The sequence below is a fragment of the Erinaceus europaeus genome, chromosome 16 (assembly GCF_950295315.1).
Source record: "Erinaceus europaeus chromosome 16, mEriEur2.1, whole genome shotgun sequence".
In the NCBI taxonomy this organism is placed as follows: domain Eukaryota; kingdom Metazoa; phylum Chordata; class Mammalia; order Eulipotyphla; family Erinaceidae; genus Erinaceus; species Erinaceus europaeus.
The window spans coordinates 45,641,222-45,663,428 of record NC_080177.1 but is presented as its reverse complement, the minus strand read 5'-3'; the positions used below and the strand labels follow the sequence as shown (position 1 = coordinate 45,663,428).

General features: G+C 42.6%; 1 protein-coding gene across 2 annotated transcripts in view; it reads right to left on the bottom strand.

Moving 5' to 3' along the window:
* Positions 1-176: 176 nt before the first annotated feature.
* The window catches only part of VCPKMT (valosin containing protein lysine methyltransferase), an 86,416-nt gene continuing 64,385 nt past the window's right edge, over positions 177-22,207 (bottom strand). The window contains exons 6-7 of one of the 2 annotated variants that reach the window (XM_060175078.1): positions 8,717-8,843; positions 177-334 (exon numbers count right to left, since the gene is read on the bottom strand). In XM_060175078.1, the coding sequence (XP_060031061.1) occupies positions 8,766-8,843 (78 nt within the window). In that variant the 3' untranslated portion in view covers positions 177-334; positions 8,717-8,765. Of the gene's footprint in view, positions 335-2,405; positions 2,541-8,716; positions 8,844-22,207 lie in introns of those variants that run through there. The other variant, XM_060175079.1, reaches the window with a different exon arrangement.

The window sequence follows — 22,207 nt, the reverse complement described above, 5'->3', positions numbered from 1 at the left end:
TTTTTAAATTTCTTTATTGGGGGATTAATGTTTCACATTCAACAGTAAATACAACAGTTTGTACATGTATAACATTTCTCAGTTTTCCACATAACAATACAACCCCCACTAGGACCTCTATCATCCTTTTCCAGGACCTGTACTCTCACCCCTAGCCACTCCAGAGTGTTTTACTTTGGTGCAACATACCAATTCCAGTTCAGGTTCTACTTATGTTTTCTCTTCTGATCTTGTTTTTCAACTTCTGCCTGAGAGTGAGATCATCCCATATTCATCCTTCTGTTTCTGACTTATTTCACTTAACATGGTTTCTTCAAGCTCCATCCAAGATCAGCTGAAAATGGTAAAGTCACCTTTTTTTTTTTTAATATTCATGTATCTTTTTTTAATATTTATTTTATTTATTTATTCCCTTTTGTTGCCCTTGTTGTTTTATTGTTGTAGTTATTATTGTTGTTGTCGTTGTTGGATAGGACAGAGAGAAATGGAGAGAGGAGGGGAAGACAGAGAGGAGGAGAGAAAGACAGACACCTGCAGACCTGCTTCACCGCCTGTGAAGCGACTCCCCTGCAGGTGGGGAGCTGGGGTTCGAACCGGGATCCTTATGCCGATCCTTGTGCTTTGCGCCACCTGCGCTTAACCCACTGCGCTACAGAAAAGTCACCATTTTTAAAATAGTTGAGTAGTATTCCATTGTGTATACATACCACAACTTACTTGCTTAGCCACTCATCTGTTGTTGGACACCTGGGTTGCTTCCAGGTTTTGGCTATTACAAATTGTGCTGCTAAGAACATTGGTATAGGGAGTCAGGCAGTAGTGCAGCAGGTTAAGCGCATGTGGCACAAAGCCAAGGACCCACAGAAGGATCCCAGTTCGAGCCCCTGGCTCCCCACCTGCAGAGGCATTGCTTCACAAGCGGTGAAGCAGGTCTGCAGGTGTCTCTCTTTCTCTACCTCTCTCTGTCTTCCTCTCCTCTCTCCATTTCTTTCTGTCCTATCCAACAATGACGATATCAGTAACATCAACAATAATAACTACAACAATAAAATAACAAGGGCAACAAAAGGAAAGAAATAAATATTTAAAAAACAGAACATAGGTATACACAAATTTTTTTGGATGGGTGTGTTGGGTTCCTTAGGATATATCCCCAGGAGAGGAATTGCAGGGTCATAGGGTAGGTCCATTTCTAGCCTTGTGAGAGTTTTCCAGACTGTCCTCCACAGAGGTTGGACCAATTGACATTCCCACCAGCAGTGTAGGAGGGTTCCTTTGACCCCACAACCTCTCCAGCATTTGCTGCTGTTACCTTTTCTGATGTATGACATTCTCACAGGAGTGAAATGGTATCTCATTATTATCTTTATTTGCATTTCTCTGACAATCAAAGACTTAGAGCATTTTTTCATGTGTTTCTCGGCCTTGTGGATCTCTTCTGTGGTGAATATTCTGTCCGTGTCCTCTCCCCATTTTTGGATGGGGTCATTTGTTTTCTTGTTGTTGAGTTTGGCAAGTTTTGGTTATGAAACTCTTGTCTGATGTATGGCTTGTAAAGATCTTTCCCCATTTTGTGAGGGGTCTCTTGGTTTAGGTAGTGGTTTCTTTTGCTGTGCAGAAGCTTTTTAGTTTGATGTAGTCCCATAGGTTTATGCTTGCCTTAGTCTTCTTTGTTATTGGATTTGTTTCATTGAAGATGTCTTTAAAATTTAGAAAATAGAAAAGAGTTAAAATATAGAAAAAATAGAAAAGAGTTCTGCCAATATTTTCTTCTAAGTATCTGATAGTTTCTGGTCTAACATCCAAGTTCTTGATCCACTTGGAGTTTACTTTTGTATTTGGTGAAATAGAGTGGTTCAGTTTCATTCTTCTGCATATTTGAACCCATTTTTTCCAACACCATATGTTGACGAGACTCTGCTTTTCCCATTTAATAGTCTGGGCACCTTTGTCAAAGATTTGATGTCCATAGGTGTGGGGGCTTACTTCTGAGCTCTCAATTCTATTCCACTGGTCAGTATGTCTATTCATGTTCCAGTACCAAGCAGTTTTGATGACAATGGTCTTATAATACAATTTGAGATCTGGGAGTGTGATGCCTCCAGTTCTGTTCTTTCTTCTCCAAAAGCTTTTCAAAATTAAGAATGTTAAGTGACCAGATTAATGGGTTTGTGCTGGGGGAAGGGGGCAGTAAACTGTGGAGTAAACTGTTTTCCCCTAGAAAATATAGGGGGATGGTAGGAGAAGAACTAATGGAAGATAAACATCTCTCCACTTTGCTTCTTTTTTTAAAATTTCTTTATTGGGGGATTAATGTTTTACAGTCAACAGTAAATACAATAGTTTGTACATGCATAACATTTCCCAATTTTACACATAACAATATAACTCCCACCAGGTCCTCTGTCATCATGTCCCAGGACCTGAACCCTCCCTCAATCCACCCCAGAGTCTTTTACTTTGGTGCAAGTCCCCTCTGCTTCTTTGCCCAGTCTCTGGTGATGAATATCCTGCTCTTCTGGTGCAGGTCATATTCCTTTCTGTGTAAGACTTTATGAGATGTTGTTAGCTAGAATCATCAATAACACACCTAGTAGAGCACATGTGTTAAAATGTGCAAGGAACTGGGTTCAAGCTCCTGGCCCCTACTGGGGAAGCTTCACAAGCAGTGAAGTAGTACTGCAGGTATCTCTCCTTCTCTCTCCCTTTCTATATCCCCCTTCCCTCTCAATGTCTGTCTTTACTGAAAAAAATAAAATATTCAAAAAGGAAGGAAAGGAAATAAAAGAAAGAAAGAAAGGAAGGAAGAAAGAGAGAAAGAAAGAAAACTATAGCATCCAGAAAGTCCTTCCTGCATCTGTTCCTCAGTACCAACATGCCAAATGTTTTGTATCTCATATAGACCCTCAATAAATGGTGTTAGCTGATGACTTTGATGCATTAGAATATCACTAAGGCACCAGACTTAAGGCCATTCCCAGTGAGACTTCTCTTTCACTGATTCTCTGACAGGCCAGGGTGAACTAGATTCTCCCACACTGTGCACCTGCCAGAATTCAGTCAGCCTCTGGCCCAGTCCAGTATGGAGGTGGGTTAGGGCTGTCAGACAGGTCTCTCAAGAGCAGGCCCCCATGCTAGACTCACCTTTAAAAAACCAGCTCCAGCTAGAAGCACTCCCAGGAGGTTGGGAGGGCAGAAACTGCAGCTGTGTGAGGGAGATTTAGATCTGGAAATGCTACCTGCTGCCCAGTGTTGGGGGAGAGAAATTAGGTCACTGTCCTCTCACAGCCTGACATCATCCCAGGCCAAAAGGGGGAAGGAAGAGTTGTATGATCTCTGGCTACATCATAGGTTATGGGCAAATTTGATGACATACAGATTTATGAGAACTACCTCCTCCTCTCATTCCCAAGACTCTCCCCATCTCCAAATCTGAAAAAGATCAGTCCTGGCTGATTGGCCTCTACATCTTGGCTAGATAATTTCCCTGAAGAAAATGTATATATGGGTAGCCCCACAAAATGAAAGGCTGGATCTAGGTTCCAGAACAGTTCCCAGGTAGATGGTGGCACACATAATTAATTATACATGTTACAATTACATGCACATGTAAGGACCCAGGTTCAAGCCCCCATTCTCCACCTGCAGGGGGGAAATTGTTTTTTTTAATTTTTTTTTATTAGGGGAGTAATGGTTTACAGTCAACAGTAAAATACAATAGTTTGTACACGCGTAACATGTCTCAGTTTTCCACAAAACAATTCAACTCCCACTAGGTTCTCCTATGCCACCATTTTCCAGGTCCTGAAATCTCCCCCCATCACAGAGTCTTTTACTTTGGTTCATTACACCAGGCAGGGGTGGGGCGGGGGAAGGGGAAGAAGGCGTTCTATAAGCAGTGAAGCAATGCTGCAGGTATCTCTCTGTGTCTTTCCCTCTCTATCTCCCCAACCCTTCTCAATTTCTGTCTCTATCCAAAAACATAAAAAACAAAAAACAACAAAGGCAGAATGACTCCCATGCCCTCCATTTTAATTAACTGACTAATCAATAAATTAATATTGTGGTACCACTGGTCTCATACATGTGTAATTCTATTGTCCCCCAAGTCAGCTTTTTATTCTTTTTATATTCAGATAGAGAGACAGAGAAAAAGGAGAGATACCACAGCACCACTCCACCATCTGAGCTTCTGCCTTACAGTGGTGCTCCTATGTGTTGGTGAGGCTTTGACTGTGTGGTAAAACTTGTACTCTATCAAGTGAGCTATCTTCTAGTCCCCTGCTCCCAACCCTCCAATTACGGAAGGAACTGTCTGTCCTCTGGCATAGGATCACAGGACTTGAAAAGAGATAGCCTGTGAGAAAGAGAGGAAGCTTGTGGGAACTCTGAGAGAGAACCTGGGGAGAAAGTCTGAGAAACAACTTCTCTGATAGGCGGGAGATGGGGGGTGGGGGGGCGGGAGCAACAAAGGTTGAGAAATGAAACACTGTCTCCAGGTTAACAGATAAAGAGTAACCCTTGCATCCTGTTTCTCCACAGTCAGCCTTGTGATATTTGGTCATAACAACCAGGCAACTCAACTACTTCTGACTAAGAAGTTGAAAGTGATTTTCAGCCTTGAGACAATTTCAGGGATTTTTCTGGGGTAAGGATGAAAGATTCAGTATGGATTTATCCCCTCCTGATTCAAAAACACTGTGGAGCTGGGCAGTGGCACACCTGGTTGAGTGCATGCATTACCATTTGAATGGATCCTGGTTCAAGCCCTTGGTCCAGTCACCACCTGCAGTGGGGAAGCTTCATGAGTGTTGAAGCAGGGCTGTAGGCATCTCTCTTTCTCTCTCCCACTCTATCTCCCCCTTCTTCTCCCAATTCCTCTCAGCCTTTATCCAAAATAAATAAATTAGAGGCTTGGCCATGGTGCATCTGGTAGAATATACACCATATATATATATATATATATATATATATATATATATATATATATATATATATATATATATATATATATATTTTTTTTTTTTTTTTTTTAAATGTTGTGAGCCAGGGGTAAGCAAGTTGGTAAGTGGAGAACTGTCATGGTGACAGCTATGGATCTCTGTCTCAGCCTAACATTATGAACCATGGAAATATGCAGATACCACAGCTGAGAGGGTTCACCTTTCTTCCTGAGACCATCTTTACCACACATACTGCAATCCCCGCACAGAACTCCTCTGAGAGGGCTTCTGGGGATGGTGGGGGAAGTGGGGCTTTACTACATGTTTATCTTGTCATCCTTTTTCTACTTTACACCTGAAATTCCTCTATGAAAAAATCTATGAATTTCATTTATTTTCTAATATGGAACGTGAAGAAGTTTGCTCTCACTACCCTTGTGCAAAAACTAAAGGGCCCCAAAAGCACAACTTCTGAGAGCAACAGGCCTTTTTTCCTGCAGAAAAGAGAAACTGAGAGACCCTTTTCATGGCAAGAAGTCAGCAGAAAAGTAGATATGAGCCTCAATCAAAGGTTGGTTTCCTTCAAATCACCTGACAAAAACAGCAAACCACACTTACAAATTAAGGCCACAGGTGATGTTTCCTATATCAAGTGAATCTCTGGGCTTCAGATTTAATTTTCAGAGATCAAGAAAGATGGAAAAGAGAACACTATTTTCATGAAAAGAGAATAAATAAGTCTATGTTAGATATAAATATTGATAAAATTTACTGCACTGTTAGGGGAGGGATGGGAAATGAGATTTTCTTGTAGAAAAACAGATTCCTAGCACTTTCTCAGAGAAATTTAGATTCTAGAGGTCTGGGAGCAGGTAGAACCAAGCTTTTTAGCATCCCCTCCCTCACCCATCCATCATTATTCTGCTGGTGGCATGAGGATCACACTTTGAGAACTTGGTCTGGTCTGGAAAAATTCATCAGGAAAGATTTGTAGCTAGGCATTGACCTTCCCATGAGCCCTCTCAGTGTTCAGATCCAGTCTTCAGGACACAGCTGATGGGATGTGTGGGGTCAGCAATGTGCCAGTATCACTGAGTGAAAGGTTCCACCACTCAGAAGGCCAAGTAACCAAGAGGCAAGAACTGGTGTGAGGGGTCATCAAAATACTTCCAGTGGATAGTGCACTGCTTTGCATCCAAGCCCAGTCCCCACCACATTGAAGGAAGGCTCAGTGCTGTGGTCTCTCTCTCTCTGTTAATGTTTTATTTATTATCATATATATATATATATATAGAGAGAGAGAGAGAGAGAGGGAGAGAGAGAAATTGAGAATAGTGAAATAGAGAGAGAGAGAGACATAGACAGAGACACCTGCAACCCTACTTCAGCACTTGTGAAGTTTTCCCCCTGCAGTGGAGACCAGGGGCTAGAACTTTAGTCCTTATGCACCGTAATGTGTGTGCTTAACCAAGTGCAGCAACACCTGGTCCCCAGTGCCGCGGTCTGTTTCACACTTCCTCTGCCTCCCTATCTAAAAAATAAAATTTTTAAAAAGTTGATATGAGATAAACAAATGTAATCAGATGCTAGTCAAACCTGAGAAGGTGGCAGACTCATGTCTCAAAGAATCATCTTAGTCTGAGATTGGGGTTCAGGGCTTATGGAAGGGTAGTGCATCAGTGAGGAGGAAGGGTTCAATCACATGGTCACTTGGCTAATGTAAAGAGTCTGGTCATGAGACTGTTCATCCAGCTGGAAGGCTTATTTTCACAAGGTTCTTTGCCCAGCTGGAAGGGGTTCTGTCATAAAGCTGTTTTTCCGGCTTGGAAAGAGTCCTGTCACCAGGCTGTTCGTCTGGTTGGGAAGGGGTCCTGTCATAAGATTATTTCCCTGAGGTTGTTTGTACAATTAGAAGAGGTCCTGTCCCAAGGAAGGGCTCCTGGGAGCCTATAAAGCTTTGAGATAAAATCATGAGGAAATACGTTCTCCCCAAGGTCTGCCTATCAGGGTCATCTTTTCCTGAAGGTCTACATGGCAGACTTGTTTCTTTCTTTCTTTCTTTCTTTTTTTTTTTTCTTCTCCAGGGTTATTGCTGGGGCTTGTTGCTGGCACTACAAATCCACAGCTCCTATAAGCCAATTTCTTTCTTTCTTTCTTTCTTTCTTTCTTTCTTTCTTTCTCTTTCTTTCATCCTTCCTTTCTTTTCTCTTCTTCTCCTCCTCCTCCTTCTTCTTTGTCATTGGATAGGAATGATGCAGGTAGGGAGCAGGGCTCCAACCTAGATCCTAGCACAGGTTCTTGCTCTTAGTACTATCTGCACTTAACTGGGTATGACACTGCCTGGTCCCCAGATTTTGGGTTTTAACTTTCCTTAATAGTAGGAAAAACATATATGTAGAAAGCAAGCGGGAGTCTGTAATGCTTGCTCACTTACAATGAGAGTTGTACAAACAGCATGAAGATGCCCACTGTCAGAGTTTAGCCTGAGGAAGGCACAGCTGAGCTCTGGCATGTTAAAAACCAGCTATCATGGAAAGAAGTAGGAACAGCTTTATGTCTCAGGCTGTACTCTATACCACAGAGTTATGTGGTATTCTAGTCTCTCCCTCATAAAAATATTTGTCTTTTTTTTTTTTTTTTTTTTTAAGAACTCAAATCCATTTGTAAAAATGAAGTGGAAAGGGGCAAGGGCATCCCATGGACAGGTTCATTCTGAAAAATGGTTACTGGTCTCCTAAGGGGGTTCCCTCTGTGGAACCCAGTGCACTATCCCCAAGTGTCTTCCCCATCAGATAGCCCAGTCCTGCTAGAAGGCATCATGGTAGCAAAAAGAAAGAAAAGATGCCAGGCTCCAGTCTGCACATTGTATACTCTCTCACCTGAGGAGAATTCTAGTGCAACCCTTCCCCATGTCCTGGGCATATCATCCCATCCCTGAATTTATGGCTTGTTCAGTGGTGGAAAAAAGATAGAAGGCCCACATTTTCTGTGTTATCTCAGGTGTGTTCCAGTTTACAATACGTTTTTGTAGAAAAAAGTCAGAAAATGGAATGGAATTGGGAGGCAAAAAAAAAAAAAGTGCCTGATGCTGACTCAGCACATTGACCTGACACAAATCATATATATATATATATATATATATATATATATATATATATAAACTATATATATATAGTTTTTAAAATTATTTATGTATTCATGAAGAAGGCAAAGAGAAAGAACCAGACATCACTCTGGTACATGTGTTGCCAAGGAGTGAACTTGGGACCTTAAGCTTGAGAGTCTTTTGCTTTACCCACTGCGCCACTCCTGGACCACTGCTCTTTATATATTTTAAGCCACTTTCTGTTTCTGTTTCTAGGTCAAAATTCAGACTTAGTGTTGTTGTGATTCACTCAACCAAGGCAGTCCAAATATTATCTCCCCTCAAACATCATGGCTGCCTCTTGAAAATGGATCAGAGGATAGAATTTGGAAGGACAAGACCTCAGGTTGTTCTTAGGAAAACATAGATTCTCTTATGGCTCTGTGTATGTGTGTGTGTGTGTGTGTGTGTGTGTGTGTGTGTGTGTGTGTGTGTGTGTGTGTGTGTGTGTGTGTGTATGTGTTATCAGAACACTACTCAGCTCTGGCTTATGGCAGTACTGTGGATTAAACCTGGGGCTTCTGGTGTCTCAGGCATAAAAAGCTCGTTGCATAGGCATTATGCTATCTTCCCAGCTCTCTCCTAGATTTTCAGTAAGGTTTGTGAAAGACACAGAAGCTGGGCATACCTGGACAATCCATGACTTGCCAAGAGAGCATTTTCAGCTGCACTGATGTTCAGGTCCTCAGTTCCTTGAAAGGACTGGGCAGGTCCACTTTTTGGAGATTTTTTTTTCTTCCTTCATTTCTTTCTTTCTAAAAAACAAACAAATAAAATCTTTACTCTTGTAACACTTTGTCTACTGGGAACCAGGTCTACCAGCTAGAGGTCCCTGAAGCAGACATGAGCATGAAGCTAGAAGTATTGTCCTGGGAGTCGGGCAGTAGCGCAGTGGGTTAAGCGCATATGGCGCAAAGCGCAAGAACTGGCAGAAGGATCCCAGTTCAAGCCCCTGGCTCCCTACCTGCAGGGGAGTCGTTTCACAAGTGGTGAAGTAGGTCTGCAGGTGTCTATCTTTCTCTCCTCCTCTCTGTCTTCCCCTCCTCTCTCCATTTCTCTCTGTCCTATACAACAAAAACGACAACAATAATAATTACAATAATAAAGCAACAAGGGCAACAGAAAGGAATAAATAAATATTTAAATGAAAAAAGTATTATCTTATAGAAACTTTCATAACAGGAAGGAAACCACAGCTCAGATGTGAGCCAGTGCTCAGTAACCTGGGTTCACAATTCTATTGCTTTCTTTTTTTGATTTCTAAATCATGTACTCAACTTCCACCACACATTGGGAGGGATTGTTCTAGTGAAACATTGGGTGTTAGGGATAAGGAACTGGATGATTTGTGCCAGGTCAATGTGCTGAGTCAGCATCAGGCACATTTTTGCCTCCCAATTCCATTCCATTCTCTGATACTTTACAAAAAAGTATTGTAAACTGGAACACACCTGAGATAACACAGAAAATGTGGACCTTCTATCTTTTTTCCACCACTGAACAAGCCATAAATTCAGGGATGGGATGATGTGCCCAGGACATGGGGAGGACTCCCTGCAATAGTTGCCTACGTTGCAGTCAACTGTACACATCTTCTTCTACAACAAGGTAGGGAGGGGGAGATGGAAAAATATGCAGAAAAATGCCCCCAGATTAAGACCAACACAGGAGACAGGAGTAAAGGCTACCATCCTGAAAGCAGTCAGGGATACAGTCTTGGCTCTCCACAGGACGAAGGCCTAAAAAGTCTAACTAACTGCAGTGAAATTATCTTAGAGAGATCATTTTGAGTCTCTTTTATATGTACACTTATTATTGTATAGAGAGGCAGAGAGAAATTGAGAGGGAAGGGGAAGATAGAGAGGGAGAGAGTCAGAGAGACACCTGCAGCACTGTTTCACCACTTGTGAAGCTTTCCCCCTGCAGGTGGAAGCTAGGGGCCTGAACCTAGGTCCTTGTGCACTGCAATGTGTGCACTTAACCAGTTGCACCACCACCTGGTCCCAATTTTGAGTCTTTTAATGCAGAGAAGGAAAGATCCCACATGAAGATCTGTAGTAAACAGAACACAAGTGTCATCACCTTGATTCTTGAGTTTATGGGGGAATAGGAATTCTTATGCTCTGTTGGTGGGAACAAACTGGAGGAATTTTGTTAGCAATTTGGTATGTCTGATGTTTTCTTCCTGGACATAGAAAGACTACATTTCCCAGCCTTCTTTATGGGTGGGTGTGGTCAAAAGACAGTTCCTGTCAATAAGAAGATGTGTAGGGGAAGTGATTTGAGTCATTTCTGAACCCAGCCCTAAAACCAGCAGTGTAAGTTTCCATTCTTCTTTTTTTTTTTTTTAATTTTTTAATATTTATTTACTTATTTCCTCTTTTGTTTGGCTTGTTATTTTTTTTATTGTTGTGGTAGTTATTATTGTTGTTATTAATGTTATTATTGATGTCGTCATTGTTAGGACAGAGAGAAATGGAGAGAGGAGGGGAAGACAGAGGGGGAGAGAAAGATAGACACCTGCAGACCTGCTTCACCGCTTGTGAAATGACTCCCCTGCAGGTGAGGATCTGGGGGATCAAACCAGGTTCCTTACACCAGTCCTTGCACTTCGCACCACGTGCATTTAACCCAACTCCCGCAAGTTTCCATTCTTATGCTTTTTCCTACTCTCTTTCCACCTCTCTCTCTCTCTTTAGCTCTCCCTCCCTCTCTCTTTCTCTCTCTCTCTCTTTGCCTAGCAGCTGAAACCAGGAGGTTCAGTGGAAAAGTCTTAGGTCCTGGAAAATGAAGAGCCATTGTGTGAACAAATCCTGCTTCCAACTCTGCAGCGCATCCTCCACGCCTCCTACCAGTTGACCTACATACCTACATTGAACTGTAAGATAGAAATAAATCTTAGTGTTTTCTCTCTCTTTCTCTCTCTCTAACTATAGAGCACTGTTCAGCTGTTTTAAGGTGGTGCATGAGATTGAACTTGGATCCTCAGGCATAGAAATCTTTTGCATAACCATTATGATGTCTCCCTAGCCCAAATGTCTTAATTCACTGAGACTTGGTGGTGTTTATTACAACATTTAGCCTTATCTTGAAAGATCCATAAGGATTATCTTAGCAGTTATGGTCTTTATAATATATAGTAAGAAAAAAATTAATGGTCATTTCAGTATTGCTTATAGTAACAAATATATGAACAATCTTAGATAATGATTTTTTTTTTTTTTTGCCTTCACGGTTATTGCTGGGGCTCAGTGCCTGCACCACAAATCCACTGCTCCTGGAGGCCATTTTCTTCATTTTGTTGCTATTGTTGTTATAATTATTGTTGTTATTGCTGATATTGTAGTTGGATAGGACAGAGAATCTGAGAGAAGAGGGGAAGATAGAGAGGGGAAGAGAAAGACTCCTGCAGACCTGTCCTGAAAGACAGAGCATATGTTCACATGTATCCATAAATTAGGGCAAAATATATACCTGAAAATATATACCTGTATACAAAAATATACAATAGTCTGTAGTGAGTTAGTATAAAGTTCATAATGAAATAGTGTCTACTTAGACTTAGATACCCTCCTCAACTACTTCCTATTACACTTCCCTCACTCACTCCAAAGCTAACCTTGTCTGACACAGTAAGGACTACAAAAGCTGAATAAGGGCAAGAGATTGGCATACTTTAACGATGACTCTTTAGTCACTATCAGGTCACCAAATCCTTGATCCACTTGGAGTTTTGTATTTGGTGAAATAGAGTGGTTCAGTTTCATTCTTCTGCATATTTGAACCCATTTTTTCGAACACCCTATGTTGAAGAGACTCTGCTTTTCCCATTTAATAGTCTGGGCACCTTTGTCAAAGATTAGATGTCCATAGGTGTAGGGGTGTTGTTTTAACCGGCTGGCTTCACGGGCGGGTAACAGAGACTACCAGAGACACACGGTTGAGCTGAGAACGCAGTTTAATCTTTATTCATGAGCGGGCCAACATGTGCTCTCCTGTCTTTCTTCTCTGGCGGCAGAGAGAGACCCTTAAACTAATCACCACACAGATCTGTCCTGCATCCTTCTCCTCCAGTGGCCGCACTCTCGAAGTCCATAGGGGTTCCAGGGGCAGGGAGAAGAGGGCCCGCGAACTAGCAGGGGCCATACCACAATCTCCCAGAGGCGGAGGGGTGGGGGGTGAGACCAAAACCAATGTGAAGCATACAACATAGGGGCTTAATTCTGGGCTCTCAATTCTATTCCATTGGTCAGTGTGTCTATTCATGTTCCACTACCAATCAGTTTTGATGACAATGGTCTTATAATACAATTTGAGATCTGGGAGTGTGATGCCTCCAGTTCTGTTATTTCTTCTCAAGATTGTTTTGGCAATTCTGGGTCTTTTCTGAACTTTTTTTTTTTAAATTGAATAAGCATGTGAAAACTGCTGAAAAGCATAAAACTGCAGAAAAGAGTCTTCCTTTCTTTCTTTTCTACGACCAAGCAGTTCTGGTTTATGTTGGTGCTGGGGATTGAACCTGGGACTTTTTGGTGTCTTTGGCATGAAAAGCTTGTTGCATAGCCATTATGCTATCTCCCCAGCCCAAGACACGTAATTTTTAATAAGTCACCTGTAATCCTATTAACAGAAATAAAGTTATTTTCTTATCTTTCAAACCTTTTCTGCCCATATAGCCATAAACATAGATAAATTATGGGTTTATACATCCCAAGCAGTTTTGTTACTTGCTGTTTTTCATCTAACACTGTGTCATAAGGTTTTCTATGTTCATTAAAAACATTTTAATGATAGCATCTAATATTTCATTGTAGAGCCTTTTTATTTATTAAAAATACTTTATAGAGGGCCAGTAGGTAGCACAGTGGGTTAAGCACACATGGCAAATGGCAAAGCACAAGAACCAGCTTCAAGGCGGTCTGGGAAGGACCACCCAGAAATGGGAGTAGTTGCAGATGTAGGTGGGGCCTTTGGCTTTATAAAGACTTGATCTTTGGAGCTCACTCTCCCAAGAACACCATGTGAGCTATATGTATGTCAATTTTCAGTCCCCTTTCTTTCTTTTTTTTTCTCTCTCTCTTTCCTAACATGTTTTTGCATCAAATAAAATTTCATTTACCTGAATAATCATGCTTCCCATCAATTCTTTGTTGGGAAAAGGTGTGATGAACTCTCAGAATGGGGGACAGAGGCTGTCCCCTCCCCTCCCCTTATCTCTTTAATAGGGTCACTTCACAAGTTGTGAAGCAGGTCTGCAGGTATCTTTTAAAAATTTTTTATTTATAAAAAGGAAACACTGACTAAACCATAAGATAAGAGGGGTACAACTTCACACAGTTCCCACTGCGGGTTTAGCTTTGCGGCGGGAGACACGCGACCAAGGACTCATGGCTTAGCTGAGAGGCAGTTCAATCTTTATTGACGAGCGGAGATGCAGTGCAAGATAGATATCTCTAATCACAATCCTGTCCTTATATATCTCCTGAGGTGTCAGGAAGAGGAAGTACGTAGGATGGGGGTGGGGAGAAGGAAAAAGCACGAACCAGCGGGGATTAAACCAATGCAAACAAAACAATGATTATGTAAATAGACCACAAGCAATGCAACAGAAGGGGTCTTAGAAGCAGAATTTAGAAGCAGACCAACACCCACCACCAGAACTCTGTATCCCATCCCCTCCCCTGATAGCTTTCCTATTCTTTAACCCTCTGGGAGTATGGACCCATGGTCATTGTGGGATGCAGAAAGTGGAAGGTCTGGCTTCTGTAATTGCTTCCCTGCTGAACATGGGCATTGACAGTTCAAGCCATACTCCAAGCATGTCTCTCTCTTTCCCTAGTGGGGAAGGGTTCTGGGGAAGCAGAGCTCCAGGACACATTGGTGGGGTTGTCTGTCCAGGGAAGTCTGGTCGCATCCTGCTAGCATATGGAACCTGGTGGTTGAAAAGAGAGTTAACATACAAAGCCAAACAAATTGTTGACCAATCATGGGCTGAAAGGCTGGAATAGTGCAGATGAAGAGTTGGGGGGAGGGGGCCCTCCATTTTGTAAATAGCTAGTAGGCATATTTTAGTTATATTCCAAAGGGCCTGTGGCTATACTAGTTTTTTTGTTTTTTTTTTTCCCCTGAGCCTGAAATCTGATATGCCGGTGGATCCAAGTTATTGTCTGGGGTGATAATGTCATAGTTGGAAAAAAGACCAGAAAGCTGGATAAGGAAAGAGAGTAGCTCCCCAATATGAGAAAGGGGTATAAATATATACAAGACAACAAATGACCCCATCCAAAAATGGGGAGAGGACATGGACAGAATATCCATCACAGAAGAGATCCACAAGGCTGAGAAACACATGAAAAAATGTTCCAAGTCTTTGATTGTCAGAGAAATGCAAATAACAACAATGAGATACCACTTCACTCCTGTGAGAATGTCATATATCAGAAAAGGTAACAGCAGCAAATGCTGGAGAGGGTGTGGGGTCAAAGGAACCCTCCTGCACTGCTGGTGGGAATGTCAATTGGTCCAACCTCTGTGGAGGACAGTCTGGAGAACTCTTAGAAGGCTAGAAATGGACCTACCCTATGATCCTACAATTCCTCTCCTAGGGATATATCCTAAGGAACCCAACACACCCATCCAAAAAGATTTGTGTATACCTATGTTCTTAGCAGCACAATTTGTAATATCCAAAACCTGGAAGCAACCCAGGTGTCCAACAACAGATGAGTGGCTGAGCAAGTAAGTTGTGGTATATATACACAATGGAATACTACTCGGTTATTAAAAATAGTGACTTCACTGTTTTCAGCTGATCTTGGATGGACCTTGAAAAATTCATATTAAGTGAAATAAGTCAGAAACAGAAGGATGAATATGGGATGATCTCACTCTCAGGCAGAAGTTGAACAACAAGATCAGAAGAGAAAACACAAGTAGAACCTGAACTGGAATTGGTGTATTGCACCAAAGTAAAAGACTCTGGGGTGGGTAGTGGGGAGAGTACAGGTCCTGGAAAAGGATAACAGAGGACCTAGTGGGGGTTGTATTGTTATGTGGAAAACTGAGAAATGTTATGCATGTACAAACTATTGTATTTACTGTCGAATGTAAAACATTAATCCCCCAATAAAGAAAAATTTAAAAAGTTAAACAGCCTGTGACTTAAACGCAAAGGTTAGACTTCTGGGAGTCTAGTGATAGTGCACGTGGCGTGAAACGCAAGGACCGGGATAAGTATTCTGGTTCGAGCCCCCGGCTCCCCACCTGCAGGGGAGTCACTTCACAGGTGGTAAAGCAGGTCTGCAGGTGTCTTTCTCTCCCCCTCTGTCTTCCCCTCTTCTATTTCTCTCTGTTCTATATAGCAAGATGACATCAATAACAACAACAATATTAACTACAACAACAATAAAAAAAACAAGGGCAACAAAAGGGAAAATAAATAAAATAAAGTAAGTTTTTTTTTTTTAAAGAGGTTAGCCTTTTCTCTCTGAGGTAGGTGTACCATGTACAAAGGAAACATATTCCTTGAAACTGCAAAGGCCATCTCAAAGCTGAACATCTATTTGATCTTCCCCACAGAGAGGCCTTCTCAAGCCTTTCATCGAGCTTTCAGTCTCAGTTCCAATGATAAACTGCCTTGACTCTAAGGAAGCACCACTTCACAATGTCTCCCAGGATTTCCTCAGAATTTCTAGGCTTCAGAACATTCTTCTTTTTTGCATCGTAATTTGAATGCTTTTGGAAAACTACAGTGGCAGATCTCCCTAGATGAGCGAGGTGACATAGGCCATCCCTGTACTGCACTGAGCAGGGCAGGAAATTATACTAACTATAGGTCTTTATTCAGAAACCCAGTGGCCTCACCACAAAATAAACTCAAGAGCCCTGTAGCCTCAGCATCCTGACCTACAAGATCAAAGTGCCTCCTGCAATCTCTCCAAGTGAACTTTGAACAAAAATTCTGTAGTTTCTGTTTTGACCTTCTAACCACACAATCATGCCAGAACTAAGTTGTAATTCAGATTCCCTTACCCCACCCCTCAGATTCTGCTCCCTGAGCTTTTCAACAGATACAAACACAGAGGGAACAAGTCACCGGGGAGGTTTCTTGTGGAGGAAGCTAAAGGGTTGACATTTCACACCCTGATGTCTGTAGACACAGTCCAAAGTGAAACATGCCTAGGTGGTACTTGTTGCAGAATGGGGAAGGTTCCTGCTGTTTAAGGGTTTAAGATGGCAATAGATATTGCTATACTAATATTTTATTTTATTTATTGGATAAAGATAGCCAGAAATTGAGAGGGGTGGGGGGAGATAGAAAGGGAGAGAGACAGAGACACCCAAAGCCCTGCTTCACCACTTGTGAAGCTTTCCCCCTGCAGGTGGGGACTGGAGGCTCGAACGTGGGTCCTTGCGCATTTTAACATGTGTCCTTGTGCACTATAACATGTGTGCTCAGCCAGGTGCACCACCAGCCACCCCCCACCCCCAACATCTTCTTGAATGCACTAATTTTCATGGGAGACAAGACATTTGCTCTGGGGAGAAAATATGAATCCAATCCACTGTTGAGTTTAGATCTTTACAGGCATATTGGGGGTTGGAAGGCAGAAAAGGAAGTTACTTACTGATTTGTAACAAAAACTCTCCAGTACTTAGTAACCTTAAAGAATAAGGGTCTTGGGAGTCCGATGATAGCACAGCGGGTTAAGCACAGGTGGCGCAAAGCGCAAGGACAAGCATAAGGATCCCAGTTCAAGCCCCCAGCTCCCCACCTGCAGAAGAGTCATTTCACAAGCAGTGAAGCAGTTCTGCAGGTGTTTATCTTTCTCTCCCCCTCTCTGTCTTCCCCATCTCTCTCCATTTCTCTCTGTCCTTTCCAACAATAATGATATCAACAACAACAACAACAATAATAACTACAACAATAAAACAACAATGGCAACAAAAAAGGGAATAAATAAATAAATATAATTAAAAAAAAAAAGAATAAGGGTTGCCCTCAATGTGGAGCAACAATGGTAGGGACTGCCCCACCCTCCAAGGGGAGGCTGGGTCAACATACTCTGCCACTCAAGGAAGACAGGTCCTGAAATGAATGCAGTCTAGTGTTGTATGCTTTACATTGGGTTGTTCTAGTTCTCCCCCGCCAAGAGAATTGGATCAGTCCAGTTAGTTTCGCGGGCCGCTTGGCCCCGCCCCAAGGAACCCCGCCAGAGTTCCAGAGTTGGAGAGTTGCAGAGTAAGAGAGAGTGCTTGCGCCGCCACAAAGAGACAGCAGAGTTCTGTTTGGTGATTAGTTTGGTTTAGTTTATGAATCGTTGTTCCTGAATAAAGAAATACAGCTTCCCTGCCCAGCCGTATGTCTCTGGTCGTCTCTGTTACCCGCCCGTGAAGCTAGCCCGCCCAGCTAGAGCTGCCGAATTTTAACAACAAATGGCGCCCACGTGGACCTGACCTGCGCATCTCTCAGATAAGTAAAGACAATTTGGCTACCTATGCACTATGGCCTTCTCTTCTGCTTGTGAAGAGATCTCCAAAGGCCTCTGCTCTTTCTTCACAAGACTGTTTTGCTGTTTCTGGAACATTTATCTCTGGACCACTCTGTGGTTTCCACTCGCTCGGCTGAACTCAGAACAGCCAGCGGGAAGAGCCAGTGGGCGGGAGGCGAGGTGCAGAGCTGCTGTTTCCACCTGGTTAAACAGCCAGCCAGCCGGCTGTGCCCAGACAACCCCGCGCACCGCGCCCACAGCCCCGCAGCCCGGCAGCCTGCAGGAGGCTGACGCCAGCACGCAGGAGCCCGATGCCAACACACTGGAGCCTGATGCCACCACGCAGGAGCCCGACGCCAGCACGCAGGAGCCCGATGCCACCACGCAGGAGCCCAATGCCAGCACGCAGGCCAGCCCACAGGAGCCGGCTCTCCACCGCGTGGCGCAGGGCACTGCACGTGTGATCCCTCCACGCTGCTCGGCCACTGCGAGCAGGGCAGCAGACATGGCAGGGCCATGGGGTAGGGGCCGCGGTGGCCTATCATGGCCGCCACCCTTGGACACCTAGGCCCACGCCTTCTACAATACTGGCCTGCCTGCCCTCTTGCTATAAATTCTGGAACGATCCCAGACCTCCCGGACCCCTGGGCTCCCTGCCGAAACTGGGCACAGGAGATCTCCAGCTGCTGGTCCGGTCTGAAGGCAGACAAGCTGGAGTACGCAGAGATTTGTGCAGAGATCACAACCTGCAATTCCTAGAAGTGAAGCTGCGCGGAAAGCCACCTCCGGATGGTGAAGCCCCCCCCAACAACTAAGACAGTACATATCTAAATTCGTGTTTAAAATGACATGTCTTCGTAACAAAGGTTTCTCTCCTTGTGTATTAATGACCATGTTTAAAGTTTGGTAAACAGTAACTTTAAGGCTAAATTGTTACTAGACAAAGTTAAATGAAAAAGGTTTTCAACGTAATTCTCATAAAGATAAAATTAACTTACATTTAAAGTCTGAGGTAAAAATTAGTTAACAATCAATATATTTTAACTAAGTTGGTCCAAACAAAAGGTTAAATAGACTTGTTGATATGTAAAACTCTCCATTACCTTCTCTATTAGAAATGGTAGATCGCACAATGGCTATGCTAATTATTCTCATGCCTGAGGTTTCCTTTCCTGACTCCATCTTGAATGGTGTAACAAAAGGTTAAAAGACATTGTTGCTATGTAAAAGTCTCAAATTCCTTCTCTATTAGAAATATGCTAATAACAAGTTTTGTTTCATAGTAAGTAAATTGCAGCCAGCTGCCTTTAGGACTCTAGGCCGTTCCCTGCCCCCATGCAAATGCCCCCCAGAGGCAAGAAAGTACGCCCCTCAGAGGCAAAAAATGTTTTTTTTAAGCTGATAAAGTTTAGCCCACAGAGGCAGATATGGCCCCCTCAGGCCTTCCCTTGGCAGCACACTGGTTCTTGTTACTTGCTTGCATGTTTCTCCATGCTTGTGCCAGTTTCTTTTTTAAAAATGCCTGTATGATATAGGTTTCTGTTCACCCCACACCCTTGATACTATAGTCATTTAGTTAAAAAGAAAAGGGGGAATTGTTGTATGCTTTACATTGGGTTCTAGTTCTCCCCCACCAAGAGAATTGGATCAGTCCTGTTAGTTTTGTGGGCCCGCTTGGCCCTGCCCCGAGGAACCTCGAGGGAGTTCCTGAGTTCCAGAAGTAAGAGAGAGTGCTTGCGCTGCCGCAAAGAGACAGCAGAGTTCTGTTTGGTGATTAGTTTGTCTTAGTTTATGAATCGTTGCTCCTGAATAAAGAAATACAGCTTCCCTGCCCAGCCGTATGTCTCTGGTCATCTCTGTTACCCGCCCGTGAAGCTAGCCCGCCCAGTTGGAGCCACCAAATTTTAATAACAGTCTAGAATGTTCCTAGCTATGACCATGGAATATGAGCTTAGACCTACAGGGACGCAGAGGTTACACAGGCTACTATGCTCAATATGGGCCCCAGATTAGCTTACAGTTAACGATGGGGTTACAGTTAACAGTACTTATGCACTCTTCCCATATTTAGGAGTTATTCTCTTCTCCAATCCAGTTTTTTAGTCCTATTTCCAAATTTGACACCATCTCCCCAGACAATACTTTTAGACCACATACATCTTAGCTGTTGGGCTCAGGTAAAATTAATAAAGTCATGGGCCCCTTAGAATATACTTAAAATATACAGGTACTGGAAAAGGATGACAGAGGACCTAGTGGGGGTTATACTGTTATGTGGAAAACTGAGAAATGTTATGCATGTACAAAATATTGTATTTACTGTCAACTGTAAAATAGGATGGTCTCACTCATATGTGGAACTTAGAGAACTGAACACATACATAAAATAAAACAGACAAAACACAACCCATATTTAAATTGGGAAAACTATAGTGGTTACCTAGGGAGAAGGGGGGAGGGTACAGACTTTTGATGGCAGGGAAGATGTGAAACTCTAGTCCTATCACTATTTAGTCCTATTAGTAGTAATACGGCATGTAGGGGGATGAGGAGATTTAATATCTCAAGTTCCCCAGCTTTCTAAACTGTAGCCCTAAGCACAAATACTAGCTTTTGCTAATATTTATCTTAGATTTGCAAAATGATCAAACTCTGATAAGGGGATTAATTGTTTGAGGATCTCTAAAAATGTATCTGAAACTATAGCTCTGCAAACATCTAAATAAACTATAGCTTTAAGCCAGACAGGTCAAGACCTTTTGATCTTGTATTTAAAATACAAAGAGGTTCAGATACCACTAAAAGTGCTCAAATCATAGTGAAGTCAAGTATACTAATATAGATACTAAACCCCCAACTAACCTGGTTATAATAACTGATTATTAATATTCTAACTCTCTCTAAGACTATAAGAACCCCCTTGCATCCTCTTAAAGACCCACATTTCTCCTAGTCCTGGTACCTCTAGGATATGCCCATAATTCTTGATATTCCTTCTCTATGATTCCTTAACGCCATACCAACTTTGTCAACTTCAACCAAATCACTATGGGTACTGCCACCCCGCATTATACTGCTATTAAAATATTACTGTGGACTGTAACCAGAGATACCAGCTTGAGAAGTCAACCTCGCAGCTCTTCAAATCTGGTGAGACTTTCCTAACACATAGGACTACCTACATCTAAGTTAGATGGCATACATTTAACTAAGTAACAGATACCAGATTAGGCCAGGGTTTAGGGTACTGGATATAGGTGTCTCCTAGCTTTTTTCTTCCCTAAAATCCCTAACCTCATCTGCTCTGATCCTACTTTCTGGTTCCTGTTCATTAACCATCTTGTCTCAACTTAGGTCATGCCATCTTCCAGACACCAAGTTACAGATGCTACCATGACTCCACCCTGAATTTTCTGGGCAGATGACCTCACCAATGTGTCCTGGACCCTCACATCTCCAGAGCTCTGGTCCACTAGGGAAAGAGAGAAACAGGCTGGGAGTATGGATCAACCTGTCAATGCCCATGCTCAGCGGAGAAGCAGCTACAGAAGCCAGAACTCCTACCTTCTGCTCCCCATAAACAACCTTGATCCATACTCCCAACGGGGGAGAAGTGATAGGATGAAGATAAGGGGACTCTGCCCCCCAGCTCCAACAGCACCCAGAGAGAGAGAGAAGGAAAAGGAGAGGGACATATGGAGGTAGTTATGATGTCATAAGTGGCTTAGAAGAAAAGAGAAGATTGAATCAGGAAAAGAAGGGGCAACTATGTATATATGTGGACAGATAGTTGTAGAGAAGATGGTTGGCCCATGTCTAAAACTTTAGGGAAACTGTGGTGGATTGCAGTGGGGAGAGTGAAGATTTAGAACTATGGTGGTGGGAATGGTGTGGATTCAAACCCATGTCGACATGTAATTCTGTAATATAAAAATAAATAAATAAAAAGAATAAAAAGGATAATCTACAACAACAAAAAAGAATATACCTAAAATAGACTTCCTAGCTTTTTACAAATGGAGACTTCAAGTCTCATCTACTATATTCTTACCTTTAGGTTTTTGATTTAAACAATTTATTCTGCTTTATATCTTAATGCTTTTCAGCCACCAAATTACAGATCTACCATGACACCAACCTAACTTCCCTCACCAATGTGTCCTGGAATCTCAGCTCTCCAGAGCCCTGCCCAACTAGGGAAAGATAGAAACAGGCTGGGGGTATGAAATGACCTGTCAATGCCCATGTCCAGCAGAGAAGCAATTACAGAAGCCAGACCTTCCACCATCTGCACCATATAATGATCCTGGTTCCATGCTCCCAGAGGAATAAAGAATAGGAAAGCTTCCAATGGAGGGGATGGGATATAGAGCTCTTGTGGTGGGAACTGTGTGGAATTGTACCTCTTATCCTACGGCCTTGTTGATCATTATTAAATCAATCAAAAGAAGAAGAAGGAGAAGGAGAAGGAGAAGGGGGAGAAGGAGAAGGAGAAGGAGAAGGAGAAGGGGGAAAAGGAGAAAGAAGAGGAAGAGGATCTACAATAAAAAAAAAGTAGGTCAGAACTCTGTGCCTATTTATACTTCAACATGTAAGCATGACTTCTTTCTCTCACCTTCAACCCTGTT